At 43.2% G+C, this 16,934-nt stretch overlaps 1 protein-coding gene across 1 annotated transcript; it reads left to right on the forward strand.

Moving 5' to 3' along the window:
* The first annotated feature begins 728 nt into the window (after positions 1 to 728).
* Positions 729 to 5,577, forward strand: LOC107801182 (uncharacterized). The gene is made up of 2 exons (XM_075235817.1): positions 729 to 1,382; positions 4,944 to 5,577. The coding sequence occupies exons 1-2, from the start codon at positions 739 to 741 to the stop codon at positions 5,575 to 5,577; spliced, it is 1,278 nt and encodes a 425-aa protein (XP_075091918.1). The 5' UTR covers positions 729 to 738.
* Positions 5,578 to 16,934: the final 11,357 nt, after the last annotated feature.

The raw sequence follows: 16,934 nt of genomic DNA on the forward strand, positions 1-16,934 counted from the left end.
TTCACTCTTTTCTGTTTCCTGGCTGCCTTCTACTCTATTCTAATGTCTCGTCGGCCATCAATAGTAGGGCGTGTATCTTGAGTTACTCGAAAAGAGAGAGATTTTTCTTTCTCGTCGGCCATCAATACTAGGGCTTGAGTTGCTCGACGAGAGAGAGAAGGAAGAGAGAGAGAAAGAAGAAGAAAATTGAGAGAGAATCTTTTGTTAATTGAAAGAAAGAGAGAGTAAAAATATAAATATCGTATTTCATGCCTCAATGGTAGTATATCCATAAATACCTATTTTGCTATAAAATATAAAAGGTAGCTATAGAAAATAATATTTAAAAATAATTTTGATTTATAATAAATAGGGTGTATACCTTTGATATAGGAGGTAAAATTTCCTTACTAAATAGCAGCCTTTTAGAGTGAGTACCTGGTGTCATTTCTTCTAGGGATTGTTACAGAAATAGCGGGTCAGATTTAATGATCACTTTTTCTAGCCGATATACATAGATTATACATATATATTATATATTCGCCGGCTATTTTAAGTTTAAGAGATTAGGTGGATGGCTATTTGGGTTAAATCTTCTTTCTTCTAAGACTACATACACTCATTACAAGAGGCCCAAAGTTAGGCCCAAATCGTAGTCAACTAGTCCTAAACTCAGCCCATCTTACCACTTGAAAGTTAAAGGATAAGAAGATTACATTTCTTCCACTGTACTTCGCCATTGGCACAAGACAAGAGACAATGGCAGCAGCATCTGCTTCGCTCTCCACCTTCTCTTCCCTCTCTCTACGCACAACCCCTTCTTGTTTTTCACCCTTTCAATCCCAATCATTCTTCCTCCCTAAACCCATCCACCTATCAAAACTCAAGCCCATAACAGCCAATTCCACAACCGTCGAAACCACTTTCTTTGAAAACACAGACCCAGAAGAAATTTCCACTTTTGATCCTCCAGAACGCCCTAAAGACTTCATAGAACCACCCTCTTTCGACGATGGCCCCTTAGAATCCGAAGACGACATTGCAAAAGCTTATGAAGAGCTTTATGGGCCAGCTTATAGTGGAGAGACTTTCCTTGGGAATGACATTTATACAATGGACTCTAAGGTGAAAAAGACAACTGGGTTTGGGAAAACTAAGAAAGAGAAGGCCAAAGATGGGTTTGATGAGAGAGTGGTGCAAGTGAGGAGAGTTACTAAGGTTGTTAAAGGTGGGAAGCAATTGCATTTTAGAGCAATTGTGGTTGTGGGTGATAAGAAAGGGCAAGTGGGTGTTGGAGTTGGTAAGGCTAAAGAGGTGATTGCTGCTATCCAAAAGTCCGATGTTAATGCTAGGAGGAATATCATTACTGTCCCTATGACTAAGTACTTGACTTTTCCCCACAGGTAAATTTTGCTAACTTTTAAATATGTATGCTCTTTCACGAGTAAATGTTGGGTTTTGACATAAATATAGAATCTTCTGTAGTTTTCAGCTAGTTTGGAGGCTTGGAATTCCAATCCTAAATTGAGCTAGATGGTGCGATTTTTGGGTTTGTAGCTATGGGTTATTACTATAGAAACAGAAATTCCACAAGTGTCTATTCAATGCATTTTACCACCAAATCTTATAGTCTAGTGGTATTGGCGGGAGGGTTTTTTACAAAATGAGTGAGTTCGATTTTGATTGTCCTTTTTTTCTTCCCCTAAGTAATACTTAATTGTTAACCTAAACAAAATGTGTTTTAGTTCTTCACCTTGAGGATATTGGTTGAGATGGTTAATGGTTATTTTTGAAGCAATAGTGGGACTGGGTTCTCCGAAACTTCCTATGGATAAAATCATGACGTTTGGGTTCTCCAAGATGATGATTGGATGGTTGAGACATAGACTAATAACATAGAGATCTCATGTCCGCATACCATTTATAACACAGCGTGAGCCCATCTTCTCTAGCCTTCGTGGGCATAATTACTGGAACTTGTGTTTGTGGGCTGTAGCGGGTGCCAATGAATTAGTTGCGGTGCAGGAATTGCATACCTAAGCCCCACTGTCTTTAAAAGAATATTTGAGGTCTATTTTATGCATTTCTGCAATTCAACAAGGGCAGAGAGAGCTACTGAAGTCCTGCTTTGCAATGATAGAATATAAGCAACTTCTCACCCTTATAAGGTTGGGGGTGTGGCATATCAGCTTCTTATCTGCTTCCCTTTCCATTTGAGTTCCTTCTGAGGGTCAAATTGTTGCTAATAGTTCTGCTTCCAGCCTCAGGGCTTAGGTAGTATAGTGCAGGACGAATTCGAATTGTGCTGGTAATCAAGTCTGGTATTTGTAATACAAAAGTGAACCATGTCTGGTATTTAGGTGGAGAAGGATAGAGGGGTAGAGAGATCAGGGAGGGGACATTATATTGAGTTTCATAGCTGGAGGCAACAGATTTCTCAGTGCTGGATCTGCAGTAATATATGAGAAATGATTTTTGCATAGATTGGTCATTGCGCTGTGGAGATGGGGTTGCATCAGGGATCTGCCCTTAGCCCGTTTTTGTTTGCCCTAGCGTTGGATGTGCTGATGCGACACATACAAGGGAAGGTGCTATGGTGTATGTTATTTACTGATGTCATAGTACTGATTGACGAAAGTGTTATCAAAGGCAAAAAGCGCAAAAAAGCTCTAAGGCCCGTTGGGGCTTTAAGCCCAAAGCGCAAATAAAGCGTGGGTAGGACTTGGTAGTAGCTTGAAGTTTGTAGTCCCACTACTCTAGATCAACTAATAAGAGACGACATGAGCCTGTATTTGGAATATTACGCAAGAAAATGTAAATTTGAAATTGTGTTTGTTTACCCGAAAAATACGGATAACAATTGTGTTTTAAAGATATGCAGATTAATTCAATACAAATGATAAATCACGATAGATCAGACGGATAAAGAACGTAATAAATCGTTGAACCAATTGGGGGGAGTGAATTCAGACTCAGTGAAATGCCTGCCTTTGATCTCGGGCTCACGATAATGAGGAATTGATGAATTATCTCGGGCTCACGATAATGAAGAATTGATTAATTCGGGTAAGAACTTGGAATAGCAAAGAAATAAGGGCATGCTCAAAGAAATAAGGGTATATTTCATGTGCTTAATGAATAGTCAGACCCCCATTTATATAATAGGGGAGTTTTACTCTAAGTACAATTCCATAAAAGGTAAATATCTTCCGTTTAACCAATTACCAGATTCCTGCCGATACATTCCGAGATCCACACCGTGATATCCGGCTGATCACGGATGTTACGGCCTTTTGTTGGTCATGCTCGATTGCCTGATTGTGCTCTCCAAGGCCTTTAGGATTCTAATCGGTCCCGGGGTCATGGCTACGATATTTCGAGGGCGGACATTTTGCCCCGAACCCCGACTCGAGGGGCTCCTCGCCTCGATTCTGGTTCCTTGCCATCACGTTTCTTGCTCCGTTTATTTCATCAGAAATCGAGGCGTCTCAAGGGCTCGATTTCACCCGTATACAGATAGTCCCCTCATTTCTCGGAGAGTAAGTTCACGACGAGAAACGACATGAGCACTCCAATTCCTTCTTCAATACACCGTAATAGAAATGACAAAAGATCCGAAATGTCCAGTCAGTCGCGTCATAATGACTTCAAACACGTGTCAGCCATCGGCAGGTCGTCCCTGGACGGGAAACGGTGCGAAGCCCCTATAAATACTCCTCTCCTTAATTCATTTTTACTATTGGCCAAGCTTCTACCTTCGAAAGTTTCAGGATATTATTGCTTTTCTTTGTACCCCAACGTTTTTACCTTCGTTCTTCAAGATTTCTCAACAAATTACAAGTTTTTATTAATCTTCTACCCAAACCAGCACTGCTTGATTTCCTTAGTAAGCTTTTACCCTTCATCTCCCAACCTTCCTACATACTTTTTCAAGCCTTTTTCCAGATAACAATGGCAAAAACTTCCAAAATCGTTCCTCAAAAGAGTGATTCTTCTTCTCCGCAGTCGTCCACCGAAGTCGAGGAGACCACCCCCGACGTGGTTGTCCTTGAGAGGTCCGCTCCAGGTGCGGTTGCCGATGAACCGGCAGCCAAGCCCCCTTGAAAATGTTCGTCCCCGGGGGTGTTCTGTCGCAGGCGATTTTAAGGTCGAAAAGCCATCATCAGTGCAAGGTCGATGCGAGGCGGTATCTAGGTATATCTGCTCCATCACCGAGGCTGTCCTTCTTGTGGTTCAAAACGACTGTGGTTGGGAGGATAAGGACATAGTAGTCCCCGGGCCGGATGACGATATTACTACCCATGTGGAGGGATATTTGAGTGTCTACACTTATCTTTTTACACTGGCCCGGTGGACCGGTTATCCTCGACCTTTGTAGGAGGTATGACGTATGCCTCATCAGATTCTTCCATCGTTGTGGAGGGTCGTAATCCTCTTTCGATATTTGTGAACAAGGTCGACTCCTGTTTGTTCACCTTCGATCATCTACTCTGCTTGTACAGTCCCCCGAATCTTCCGGTGGGGACTGATAAAGCTCGTACTCCGGAATAGAAAAGCCCCATTTTCCAGCATCGATGAGGACCAGGATCGGGGTTGGCAGGGATGCTTTGTCCGGGTGAGGACCACATACCTGATCCCTACTGGATTTAGGCCATTCCCCAAGAAGTGGAATGTATCACGTAAGCATACTTTCTTTCAGATGTCGATTTTACATTTTATCTCCCTTTTCCTCATCAGTATTTGTGGTGGTGCAGCCCTTGCTCGAGTCCCAAAAGACATTCCTCGGCTCAAGGAGATGATCGAGGGAATTTTCTTGCAGATGACTTATTCTGAGCGCTCATGGCGCGAACTCTCAAAGGGGCGCTGGGAGGCCCGATCCCATAGTAAGATTTCTTCCCCGAATAAGTAACACTAGGCTCCCCTTTTCAGCGCCATGTTCTTAATCTCTCTTTTCTTTTTGCAAGATTACCTAAGATCGTTGAGCTTAGGCCTTTAGTAGGGGACGAAGACCTGTCCATTGATCCTTCCGCTTTGGGTCAACCCGGAGCCGCTGCCGGAGAGAAGAAGAGAAGGAGGGCTCCGAGTTCTCCGAGCTCAGAGAAGAAGAGGCCAAAGAGAAGGTTAGCCCGTAATCCAAATGAGAGTTCTGGCTCCCGAGCGCCTGACTCAGACTCGCTTTTCCGGCTCAGGGACGAGCCCGAGGAAGGTGACGTTTTAGTGGCATGTAAGTCGTCCTTCCCCGAAGAGCGGGTGGCAACCATAGGGGAAACAACGGAGGGTGATCCCTCTCAAGTTCAGGAGGCCGATGTAGATGTAAGGGCCGAGACCCCTCGTGACACCGGCTCCGCTCTGCCCGGTGTCATAGAAATTTTGGGGCCGCCTTCGTTCACCGAGTTTATATTCGACGAAGCTCGAGCAATGAAGGAGCGATCCAAAGAAGGGGCCCATGGTGCAGATGATCCTGTCCATTGCTTTTTTGAAGGTGTGAACTCAACTGCCCTGGGAGACTTCTTCAGGTTTGGTGACTTGGAGGTGCCAAGGAAAAACCTATCTTCGGAGGTTGGCGGGCTGAACTCGAGCCCAAAATTAATCAACTGATTCCCCGCCCCGAGCACGGATCCTGGCCGAAAGTGGTCAATAATCATCACCGTCCTGGAGGATGCCCGAGTTCTTTCCGCCCCCGTTGGAGTGGCTAGCTACCTCATGTGCCTTGTAACCGAAGAAGACCAGGCGAAAATGAACGAGATGGATACGTCATGCTTGTTAAACGAAGCATATCATGCGCTGAACCGGGTAAGGCGTCATTACACTCCTTCATCCTTGGATTTAGTTTTTGATATCTCTCATGCCTTTTCTTTTTTATATTTTTGTAGACCTCGGTACTTCATCATGAAAGTGTTTTTCGGTGCCAGGCTGAGGCTAACTAGCTCGAGGCTGAGGTCAAGGAGCTTGCTGAGAAGATGGACATGTATAAGCTTCTCAGCGAGCAACGTGAAGAAGCAGTCAAGAGTCTCCAGGATGAGTTGGATGCGGCTCAAAAGGAGCATGCCGACCTGGTGGGACAGGTAAATATCTTTGAAGTTAGTGATGTCGAGTTAGACATGGTGACTAACGCCAAAACCTCACAGTTCCAACAGAAAGTTGACAGGATCGACCAACTTCAAGCCGAGATAAACGAGGTCAAGGCCATGGCCGATAGGTGGAAAGGAAAAATGGACCGATTGGCTTCGGAGAAAGAGACTTCCCGGGAGCAACTGGCATCGATGGAGGTCCAACTCCGAGTGGCGAGAAAGAAAGATGAAGCACGGGCTCAACGAATCGAAAGCCTTCAGTATCAATTGGGCTCGGCCATTGTTGAACGGGATGCCCTTGGCAAGGAGCTCGAAACGACGAGGTCTGTGTCGGAAACAACCAGGGCCGATGCTGAATAGATGGTGGCCCAGTACAGGGCTGATGCCGAGGCAGCCCATGACCATCTGAAAGTTACCGTTGAGTACGTGAAGTGGATTTCCCGTAGGGAGACTCTTGAGGAGGTCCATGCTCGGGGTTTCGACCTATCAACCGAGATTGAAAATGCGAAAAGGCTCTAGGCCAATAAGCTGGCTGACCGAGGATGAGGAAGGCTCTGAGGGCTCCGGCAAACCCGAGGATGGAGAAGACCCCGACGGCTCCGGTGACGAGGCGGGTTCTGGTGAAGATCAGGCTTAGGTGCCTTAGGGATTTTTCTTTGTTTTTGCATTTTGTTCATTTTGTTGGGGCCGTTATCATTGGCCTTCGTAATGGAATATATATATATATATATATATATATATATATATATATATATATATATATATATATATATATATATATATAAGGCTTTTTCCCCTTTTGCAATTTTTGAGTTCGTTTCTTTTGGTTTCCTTTTTATGATTGCAAAGATTTCAAATGCCTTAACTCTAAATAAAACTTAGTAATAAGTTCTTGTTCAGAGGTTCGAACAAGGCTCGTTCTCGATGTAATTTTGTTTGAAACTCGTGGGGGCTCGATATGAATGGAAGTTTTCCCCGAAATGCTTGTTTAGATATTTTCAGATTATAGTTTTGCCGAGGGTAGCCTTTGAACCGGTTTGGAATTTTTGAAGGCCTTATTTGATTAAGGGCTTTGGACGTCTCCTGGCCGTTTCTAGGGCGGTCGTATCCTTTTAAGTTCAGGTACTACCTAATAGGCTTTGTACCTACGGGCTTTGATACCCGGGCTGTCTGAACTTGCCTTGGACGACAGTCCCCGAGTGGGGGTGGTTGTAGTTTTTTAAGTTTAGGCACTGTCTAATAGGTTTCTATGCCCCCGGGCTTAGATTGCCCGAGTCTTCCTAGTTTGCCTTGGATGACAGTCCTCGAGTGGGGGTGATCTCTTGGATCCGTATAGAGGCGGCCCTTGGGATCGATATCCTTAAGGAACAAAATGTAATAGTCTTAAGGGGCAAAATATATATCTGCAAGGTAGAAACTTTCTATCATTCCTGTGTGCAATATACAAGATTGCAAGTGTGTACAAGCTTCGAATTATGGCTTAGATGGTCTATGCGGGCACGATTTATTTGACCGTTTGAACCTTACAATAAATCCTATCCGCCGAGCCCAAAATGTTCAAGAACAAAGTTTCCTTCCTTGCTAAAATCATTACCTGAGAGTGGTGGCCCCTAGTTTTTGAGGTCGATCGTCGAGAGGCTCGGATACTGTTGACATGACCATCGATTCTGGTTCATAACCGGTCTTAGATTCTAATTTAGCACGATCCATTGTTGCCTCGTTAAAAACCTTGCCGAAAAACCCATTTGGGACAAACCGATTCAAGGGAAAAAGAGTGCAACACGTGCTTTCAGGCTTAATAGCTGCACCATTCTTTGGTTGTTGCCTGCAAGTGTTAGTCCAATTCGTAATATTTGTAAAGGAAAGAATGAATGGGGTCGTACCTTAGCAGTAGTATCATTTTAAGTGGGTTACATTCCAGTTTTTTGGTAGTCGCTCACTGTTCCCTGCTTCGATTTTGTATGAACCTTTACTGGTAATCTCGATAATTCAATATGGACCTTCCCAATTCGGTCCCATCTTCCGTTCATTCAGGTTCCGGGTGTTCAGTGTCATATTTCTTAATACTAAGTCCCCGATATTGAAGTGTCGGAGGTTGGCTCTCCGATTGTTACACCTTTTGATCCGTTATTTTTGGGCGGCTAACAGGACAAGGGCGGCCCTATGCCTCTCGTCCAATAGTTCCTGGTTCGTGCTCATAGCCTCCTCGTTTGACTCTTCGGCCGCATATCGGAACCTTGACCGAAGAATCAGTTCGGCATCTAAGGGATGAAGACAAGGAAGAAGAAGACGACGGGTCCGTACTAGTGGCCCGAGTGAAGAAAACCATTGATGCCTCAAAGGCAGCTGGATCGATAGTGGTTTGTGTGTCTCCGCCTCAAACTGAGGTGGTATCAGAGAAGGCTTCGGGCAAAGTCCCCGAGTTAATGGAGGTCGAGGATGCCTCCCACCGAAGTCGACAACCGGTGGGTTTATCCGAAAGGGCCGATCTTGAAGCTCTCCGAACCGAGGAGAACGCCCCAAGCGACTCGCTTGGGGAAATAGTAATCGGAGACTCGCCTACTCTCCCCGCCTTTTCCGAAGGGGAGATTCGAGAGGCCAAAGCTTTGGGGGCCCTCGAGGTAGATGATCCTCACGAGGGAGAGGACCTTTTTTGTGATTTGTTTACCGGTATCGAGGATGCTGCTGGCCCTAGTGATGCATTGGATCTTTTCCACGAAGTGCAGCAGGCTCTGAATCGGGTAAGCCTTAACTCACTTCGTTGGTACCACCTTCATATTTGTTTTTCTTTTCTAACCTCTTTTCTTCTTTCTTTGCAGGCCATAACGGTTCATCGAGAAGCGTGTTCTCGATCTCGAGTTGAGTTGCGTCGGTACGAAGCAGACCTTCGATGGGTCACGGAAGATAGGAACGCCCTTAGACTCGTCTTCGGGCAAAGGGAAGAAGAAATCAAGGGCCTCCGAGCTGAGTTGGCTAAGGCTTATGAAGACCAGACCGAGCAGGTAATGATAATCTTAAAAACCCATGGGCTTGCTTTGGGAACGGTGGCTAATATTTCAATCTCACAGCTGCAGCAGAAGCTTGAGGTGATTGGGAAGCTTCGTGAGGAGGTCGATATGATAAGGGCAGAGACATTAGGATAGAAAGATGGTATGAACCGTCTTGCCGCAAAAAAAGAAACTGCTCGAGCCCAATTATCATCGACCGAAAGCCGACTTCAAGTCATGAAGGAGAATAGCTCGGTCCAAGCAAGAAAAATAGAGGAGATCGAGGCTCGGTTAGCCTTCGAACTTTCCAAAGCCAAATCTGACGCTGAAAAAGCAAAGGCCAATACGGATGCATTCGTGGCCGTCTATCGGGCCGACGCTGAAGCCGCTCAGGTGCAAGCAAGAGAGGACGTCGAAATTGCTACAACTCGAGCACATTGGGTTGCTGAACTTGCCAAATTCCAATCTCAAAGGGAGACCCTCGAGAAGATCCATGCCTTATGAAAGTTTTCATGAATTCAAGGCATTAGGCAATTTGATCGAATTCGGGCCTTTATAGCCTGTATAACCGAGTGGGTGTTTGCTCAAACTTAAAGCGGTGTAGCCCGTAGGTTTTATGGTCGAGTTAGTGCTTCGCTCTAACTCGATATAATAGTTAGTCCATAAGCTTTTATTGGTTGAGTGAGTGCTTCGCTCTAACTCGATGTAATAGTTAGTCCATAAGCTTTTATTGGTTGAGTGAGTGCTTTGCTCGAACTCGAAGTAAGGTAGCTCGTAGGCTTAGTAGTCGAGTGAGTATTTTTCTCGAACTCGAAATAATTGTTAGCCCTTAGGCTTAGTAGTCGAGTGAGTGTTTGCTCGAACTTGAAATAAGAGTAGCCCTTAGGCTTAATAGTCGAGTGAGTGATTGCTCGAACTCGAAGTAAGGTAGCCCGTAGGCTTTGTGTGGGGCTTGGCCTCGTTGATTTTTCGGTTGGCAATCCCGATTTATGGGGTAGTGGTCGGCCCTTAAGCTTGTTTGCGTAATAGATCATGAAATAGCAGATGGGTTCTGATACGTGAGATATTAGCAAAAAATAAACTTCTCTTTATGTCGTTATACATGTGTTCATGTTTTGTACTAGGGATTGAGAAAACTATACAAGCATGGAATTGAGCAAATTGCACGAGCATGGAATTGAGCAAACTACACGAGCATGGTTCGTTTTTACCATTTTGGCTCTTACAATTTTTCCTATCGAAACCCTATTGTTATGAAGTAACTTCCTTGCATCGAACTTGACATATGATCTTGATATATTTGAGGGTAACGCCCCTTAATATTCGAGGTTGATTGTAAAGAGGCCTCAGATACTGTTGAATTGTTCTAAGTTATCAAGATCAGTAGTTGCCTCATTAAAAACCTTGCCAAAAAATCCATCTGGGATAAAACCGGTCTAAGGGAAAAATAGTGCAACATGTGCTTTCAGGCCTAAGGCTTTGTGTTGAATAACCCATTCCTGTTCTTGGTCGAACTCCTACAAGGGTTAGTTTCGAAGTATAAACGAACATGGGAGGCTCATACATTAGCAATAGTATCGTTTTAGGTTCGACACATTCCAATTTCTTGGTAGTTGTTTGCCGTTTATAACACCGAGCTTGTAGGATCCTTTACCGACGATTTTGAGTACCCGATACGGTCCTTCCCAATTTGGACCTAGTTTTCCTTCATTTGGATTTCGGGTGTTGAGGATGACTTTCCTTAGCACTAATTCCCCGATTTTAAAATGACGAAGATTGGTTCTTCGATTATAGTATCTTTCGATCAACTGTTTTTGGGCGACCAATCGGACGAGAGCGGCTTCTCGCTTTTCATCCAATAATTCGAGGCTAGTATTCATAGCCTCGTGATTTGACTCTTCCATTGTATGTAGAAATCTCGCACTGGGTTCCCCGACTTTGACTGGAATCAAGGCCTCAGATTCATATACTAAGGAGAACGGGGTTGCCCCCGTACTGGACTTTGATGTTGTTCGATATGCCCAAAGGACTTCGGGTAAAATTTCTTTCCATTCCCCCTTAACGTCGTTCAATCTTTTCTTTATGTTGTGAATGATAGTCTTGTTCGTCGATTCTGCATGTCCGTTCCCACTAGGGTGGTACAACATTGTTAATATCCTTTTTATTTTATGGTCTTCGGGGAATTTTGTCACCTTGCTGCCGATAAATTGTTTTCCATTATCACACACTATTTCAGCGGGTATCCCAAATCGACATACGATGTGATCCTAGATGGAGTCTATAACCTCTTTCTCTCTCATTTTCTCGAACGCCTGTGCTTCAACCCATTTAGAGAAATAGTCAGTCATAAATAAAATGAACTTAGCTTTACCTGGGGCCAACGGTAGAGGGTCGACGATCTCCATCCCCCATTTCATGAATGGCCATGGGGATAAGACTGAATGAAATTGTTCTCCGGGCCGATGGATCATCGGTGCAAACATTTGGCATTTATCACATTTTCGAACAAACTCTTTAGTGTCTTTTTCCATGCTATCCCAGTAGTATCCTTCTCTGATGATTTTGTGAACCAGTGATTCGACGCCGGAGTGGTTCCCACAAGTGCCTTCATGGACCTCTCGTAAAATATAATCGGTACCCCCTGGTCCTAAGCATACTGCCAACGGTCCATCGAATGTCCTTCTGTATAACGTTCCATCTTCAGTAATGTGAATCGAGTAGCTTTGGTTTGTAGGGTCCTTGACTCTTTAGGGTCCAATGGGGGCTTTCCGTTCTTCAAGTATTCAATATATGTATTCCTCCAATCCCAGGTTAAGCTTGTAGAGTTTATCTCGGCATAACCTTCCTCGATCATGGATTTCGAGAGTTGAATGACAGTCCCAGAGTTGATCTCGTCTTCCTCGACCAACGACCCCAAATTTGCAAGTGCATCGGCCTCATTGTTTTATTCTCGAGGTACATGATGTAAAGTCCATTCTTTGAAATGGTGCAAAGTTACCTGCAGTTTGTCCAAATACCTTTGCATTCTATCCTCTCGAACTTCGAAGGTTTTGTTCACTTGGTTTACCACCAGTAAAGCGTCACACTTGGCTTCAATGACTTCTGCTCCCAAGCTTTTTGCTAGTTCGAGACCTGTAATCATGGACTCGTACTCGGCCTCATTGTTAGTAAACCTAGAAGTTTTGATAGATTTCCTAATAGTGCTACCCATGTGCGGCTTCAAAACGATGCCTAGATCGGACCCCTTCACATTCGAAGCACCGTCTGTGAAGAGGGTCCATACCTCCGATGATGTACCCGATTTTAACAAGAGTTCCTTTTCTACTTCGGGTACGAGGGTTGGCGTGAAATCGGCTACGAAGTTAGCTAAATTTGAGACTTGATGGCCGTCCGGGGTTGATATTCGATATCGTATCCACTGAGTTCGACGACCCATTTGGCCAATCGACATAATAGTTTGGGCTTGTGCAAAATATTCCGAAGTGGGTAAGTGGTTAATACGCATATGGGGTGACATTGAAAGTATGGTCTTAACTTTCTAGAGGGCTTATCAGTGCAAGTGCCAATTTCTCTAAGTGCGGATACCTAGTTTCTGCTTCCCCTAAGGTTCGACTTATATAATAAATGGTAAATTACGTACCTTGATCTTCTCGAACTAAGACACCACTTACCGTTATTTCCGATACTGCCAAGTACAAGTAAAGTTTCTCATCTGCCTTCGGAGTGTGAAGCAGTGATGGGCTCGATAGGTATTGCTTCAATTCTTCTAATGTATGTTGGCATTCCGGGGTCCAGGCAAAATTTTTCTTCTTTTTTAGTATATAGAAAAATCGGTGGCTTCGATCCGACGACCTCGAAATGAATCGGCCTAAGCCAGCTATCCGTCTGGTTAACTTCTGCACGGCTTTTACACTGTCCATGATGGTGATGTCTTTGATGTCCTTGATTTTATCGGGGTTGAACTCGATCCCCCGATTCGATACCATGAAGCTAAGGAACTTGCCCGAACCGACCCCGTAAGCACATTTCTCGAGGTTGAGCTTCATGTTGTATTTCCTTAAAATCTCGAATGTTTCCTGCAAATGAACCAAATGGTCCTCTGCACGTAGGGACTTAATTAGCATGTCGTCAATATAAACTTCCATTGATTTACCTATTTGTTCTTCGAACATTTTATTTACTAGGCGCTGGTAAGTAGCTCCTGCATTGTTTAGCCCGAAGGGAATTACATTATAACAATAGGTTCCATACTTGGTGATAAATAAAGTTTTTTCTCGATCCTTCGGGTTCATTTAGATTTCATTGTACCCGGAATAAGCATCGAGAAAAGTAAGGATCTCGTGGCCGGACGTGGAATCGATCATGCAATCAATGTTAGGGAGTGGAAAAGAATCTTTGGCGCACGCCTTATTTAAATCCTTATAATCTCCACATATTCTAAGTTTGTTCCCATTTTTTAGGAACTACAATTACATTGGCTAACCATTCGAGATATTTTACCTCCCGAATGGACCCTATTTTGAGAAGTTCAGTTACCTCATCCTTTATGAATGCATGCTTTATCTCGGACTGGGGTCTCCTCTTTTGCTTCACCGATTTGAACCCGGGGTTCAGGCTTAGCCGATGCGTTGTTATCTCCGGTGGGATACCTGTCATGTCTAAATGGGACCAAGCAAAACAATCTATATTATCAATAAGGAATTGAATAAGCCTTTTCCTGAGTTCAGGGGTTAATCCCGTTCCCATATATACCTTTCACTCGGGCTGGTACTCGATCAATATAACCTGTTCCAGCTCTTCGACCGTTGATTTGGTGGCATCAGAATCTTCGGTAACAATAAAAGTTCAAGGGGTCAGAAAGTCTTACTCTTCTTCTTGTATCTCCTACTTCCCCGATTCGGGCGAGGCTGATAGTTGTGATTGCTATTTGACTTCCTCTTTTCCTTTGATGCTCGACCTTTTCGAGGTTGATAGTGTCGATATCGGTGTTACCTCATCGACTGCATGTAAAATGCCAAAAAATAGGGAATGGTCATGGCGAGGCGGTGACTGTGGTTCCTTAGGTTTTACTTGATGTACCGAAAAAAATTTAGGCTATCCAGGTCCGGGGGCCCGGGCCCACGGCGGAGGCGTGGGCTATAGCACAAGCAAATATGGGAATTAGGCGGAAATCTAGTTTTACGGCCGTAAAACGCCAAAAAACAAAGAATGGTCATGGCGGGGCTGTGGCTGTGGTTCCTTAGGTTGTATTGGATGTCCCGAAAAAATTTTAGGCAATCCGGGCCCAGGCCCACGACGGAAGGCATGTGCTATAGCACACAAAAATATGGGAATCGGGCGGATTTCTAGTTTTATGGCCATATTTTCAAGTGGGTGATAGGGGTAAGTGATTCCTACTTAGTTTTGGTTAAATTCCATATTTATGTCTTTGATTTCATCATTAAATTAGTGATTTAGGGTGGAAAATTGGAAAGAAATGGAGGAAAGTGTTTAGGCCAAATTTTGAGGTTCGATCGCGATTTTGGTATCAGATTTGAGTAATGTTGGTATGGGTGGACTCGTAGTTGAATGGGTGTTCGAATTTTATGACTTTTACCCGATTCCGAGACGTGAGTCCGGGGGCCGACTTTTGAGTTGACTTTTTGACTTTTGATTAAAAGCTTAGTATTTTCTTATGGAATTTATTCCTTTAGCTCGTGTTGATTGTATCGAACTGTTTGCGACTAGATTCGAGGCATTTGGAGGCCGTTTCGCGAGGCAAGGTCTTGTCGGAGAAGGGATTTGCACGGCCTGAGGTAAGTAACACTTCTATACTTGGTTTTGAGGGTATGAAACCCCAAATTACGTGTTATGCGATTGATGTTGAGGTGATGCGCATGCTAGTGACGAGCATGTGGGTGTGTACCGTGTAAACTATGAATTAGTCGATTTCATGGAAATTGTGTAGCTTCCTTAACTGAACACTTTTACCGTACTCCATGTGTTAGAGGACCTGAGCTGTAATTTATGCTAGAAATTATGTTTAGGCTATATGCTGGTACTGTTGGGACCCACAATGGTCATTCCTTGTTGTTGAGTTAATTATTTAATTCCAGTCATGTACTTAGTCGTATTCATCATTCATATCATATCTTAGTCTCTGTATTTGTACATTGTTACATCTCGCATTATTAATTAGGGCTACTTACTATGAGCGTTGTGAGCCCAAGAGACTGTAGAGATTAATGACTGAGCAAGGCCGAGTGCCTGATTGTGAGTGCTAATTTAGGGATCGGGCTGCACACCACAATATATTTTTATTTACTTATGCCTAGATCTGGTTTATTATAGCGCTTGGGCTGAAGGAGCCCCTTCGGAGTCTGCACTCCCACAGTGAGTGCAGTGGATATTATATTTGGAATGGAGTTCCCTGGCATGGAGTTGCCCTATATATTCATATTTGGGATGGAGTTCCTTGACCATGGAGTTGCCCTATACATTTATATTCGGGATGGAGTTCCTTAGGCTGAACCTGCCCCGTACTGTATTGAGTGACTGAGTACTCCTAGAGTGTGAGTACGCGAGGCTTCCATTGTAGTGTACCATATACAACATACACAATGGCATGTAGTGTATTTAGATGTAGGGAAGTTTATCATTCAAATCTATCTTACTTGCATTGAGTTTAACTATTGAACTTGAAAACATGCCTACATTTCTGTACTGTTATTTCTATATTGAACTGTACCTGCTGAGTTCGTCACTACTTTCAGTCCAAAGGTTAGATTTGTTACTTATTGAGTTGGTTGTACTCACGCTACACCCTGTACCTCGTGTGCAGATCCAGGTGCTTCCGGTCACAGCGGTTGCTGAGTTGCGGAGTCCGGACCTGCGAAGATCATCGAGGTAGCTGCTTGGCGTTCGCAGACCTTGACTCTCCTCCCTTATCTTTCATTTTATTTTTCAGTTTTATTTTCTAGACGGTGTACCAGATTATATCTTTATGTAGATGCTCATGTACTCGGCGATACCCCGATTTTGGGAGAAATTATGTATTGAGTTATGACCTCCTATCCTGTTTTTAGACGATTTTCCTTTAATTAAATTATTTTCTTATCTTTCAAAGATTTAAAGTGTTGGAAATGTCTGAGTAGTCGGCTTGCCTAGTACTATGATAGGCGCCATCACGACGGGTTGGTTTTAGGTCGTGATAATAAAATTATATATTGTTTCATTTTTGTTAAATATATAATTTTAAAAAGAGCAAAGAAAATAATAAGATGAAAGAAGCAGAAGCTAAATCCGAGCAATCAAAGGATTAGATAGGACATGAATATCTCTGTCATTTATTTAAAGTAGATAAGGCTTTATTCACATTATTATTTTAGTGATAGTATTTCGTGGATTTCCTTATTTATTTCTGCTTCAAAATTTCTAAATATTGAGTGAATAGGGATTATATTGGGATATATTTTGTGTTTAAGGGCAAGATTTTAGCTATTGACACATGATATTCCTCGTAGCCTTATGAATGTGATTTCCATGTTGTGTTGTTTGCTTTCAAGTGGTTGAGTAAAATTTTCCAATAGGTGTTTTATCATTTGTAAATTACTACGACTCAAACTAAAATGTGTTCTGGAAATAAATAAAAAAAGCCAAAGTAGGTTTTCACCAAAATTAACACAAAATGTTCTCTAACAAATAAATTTACCATAAGGTTGACGCATATGGGATTATCAGGAACAGTCCAGATGGCATTTTCATACTATCATTGTTACTGAATTTTATTATACATAATATATTTATTATTTATTTCTTTGTAATCTTATTTATGTGTCATGACATGTACCTTAGACTCATGCATTTTGACATATCTAATTGAGTGAAGAGAAAAGTAAAATGAATGGTACATGTGAAA

This window comes from Nicotiana tabacum, chromosome 17 (genome assembly GCF_000715075.1).
Source record: "Nicotiana tabacum cultivar K326 chromosome 17, ASM71507v2, whole genome shotgun sequence".
Lineage (NCBI taxonomy): Eukaryota > Viridiplantae > Streptophyta > Magnoliopsida > Solanales > Solanaceae > Nicotiana > Nicotiana tabacum.

Coding starts and splice junctions, on each gene's coding strand:
- LOC107801182 (XM_075235817.1), top strand. CDS start 739: ATGGCAGCAGCATCTGCTTCGCTCTCCACCTTCTCTTCCCTCTCTCTA. Junction 1,383..4,943: donor TACTTGACTTTTCCCCACAG/GTAAATTTTGCT, acceptor TCTTTTTGCAAG/ATTACCTAAGATCGTTGAGC.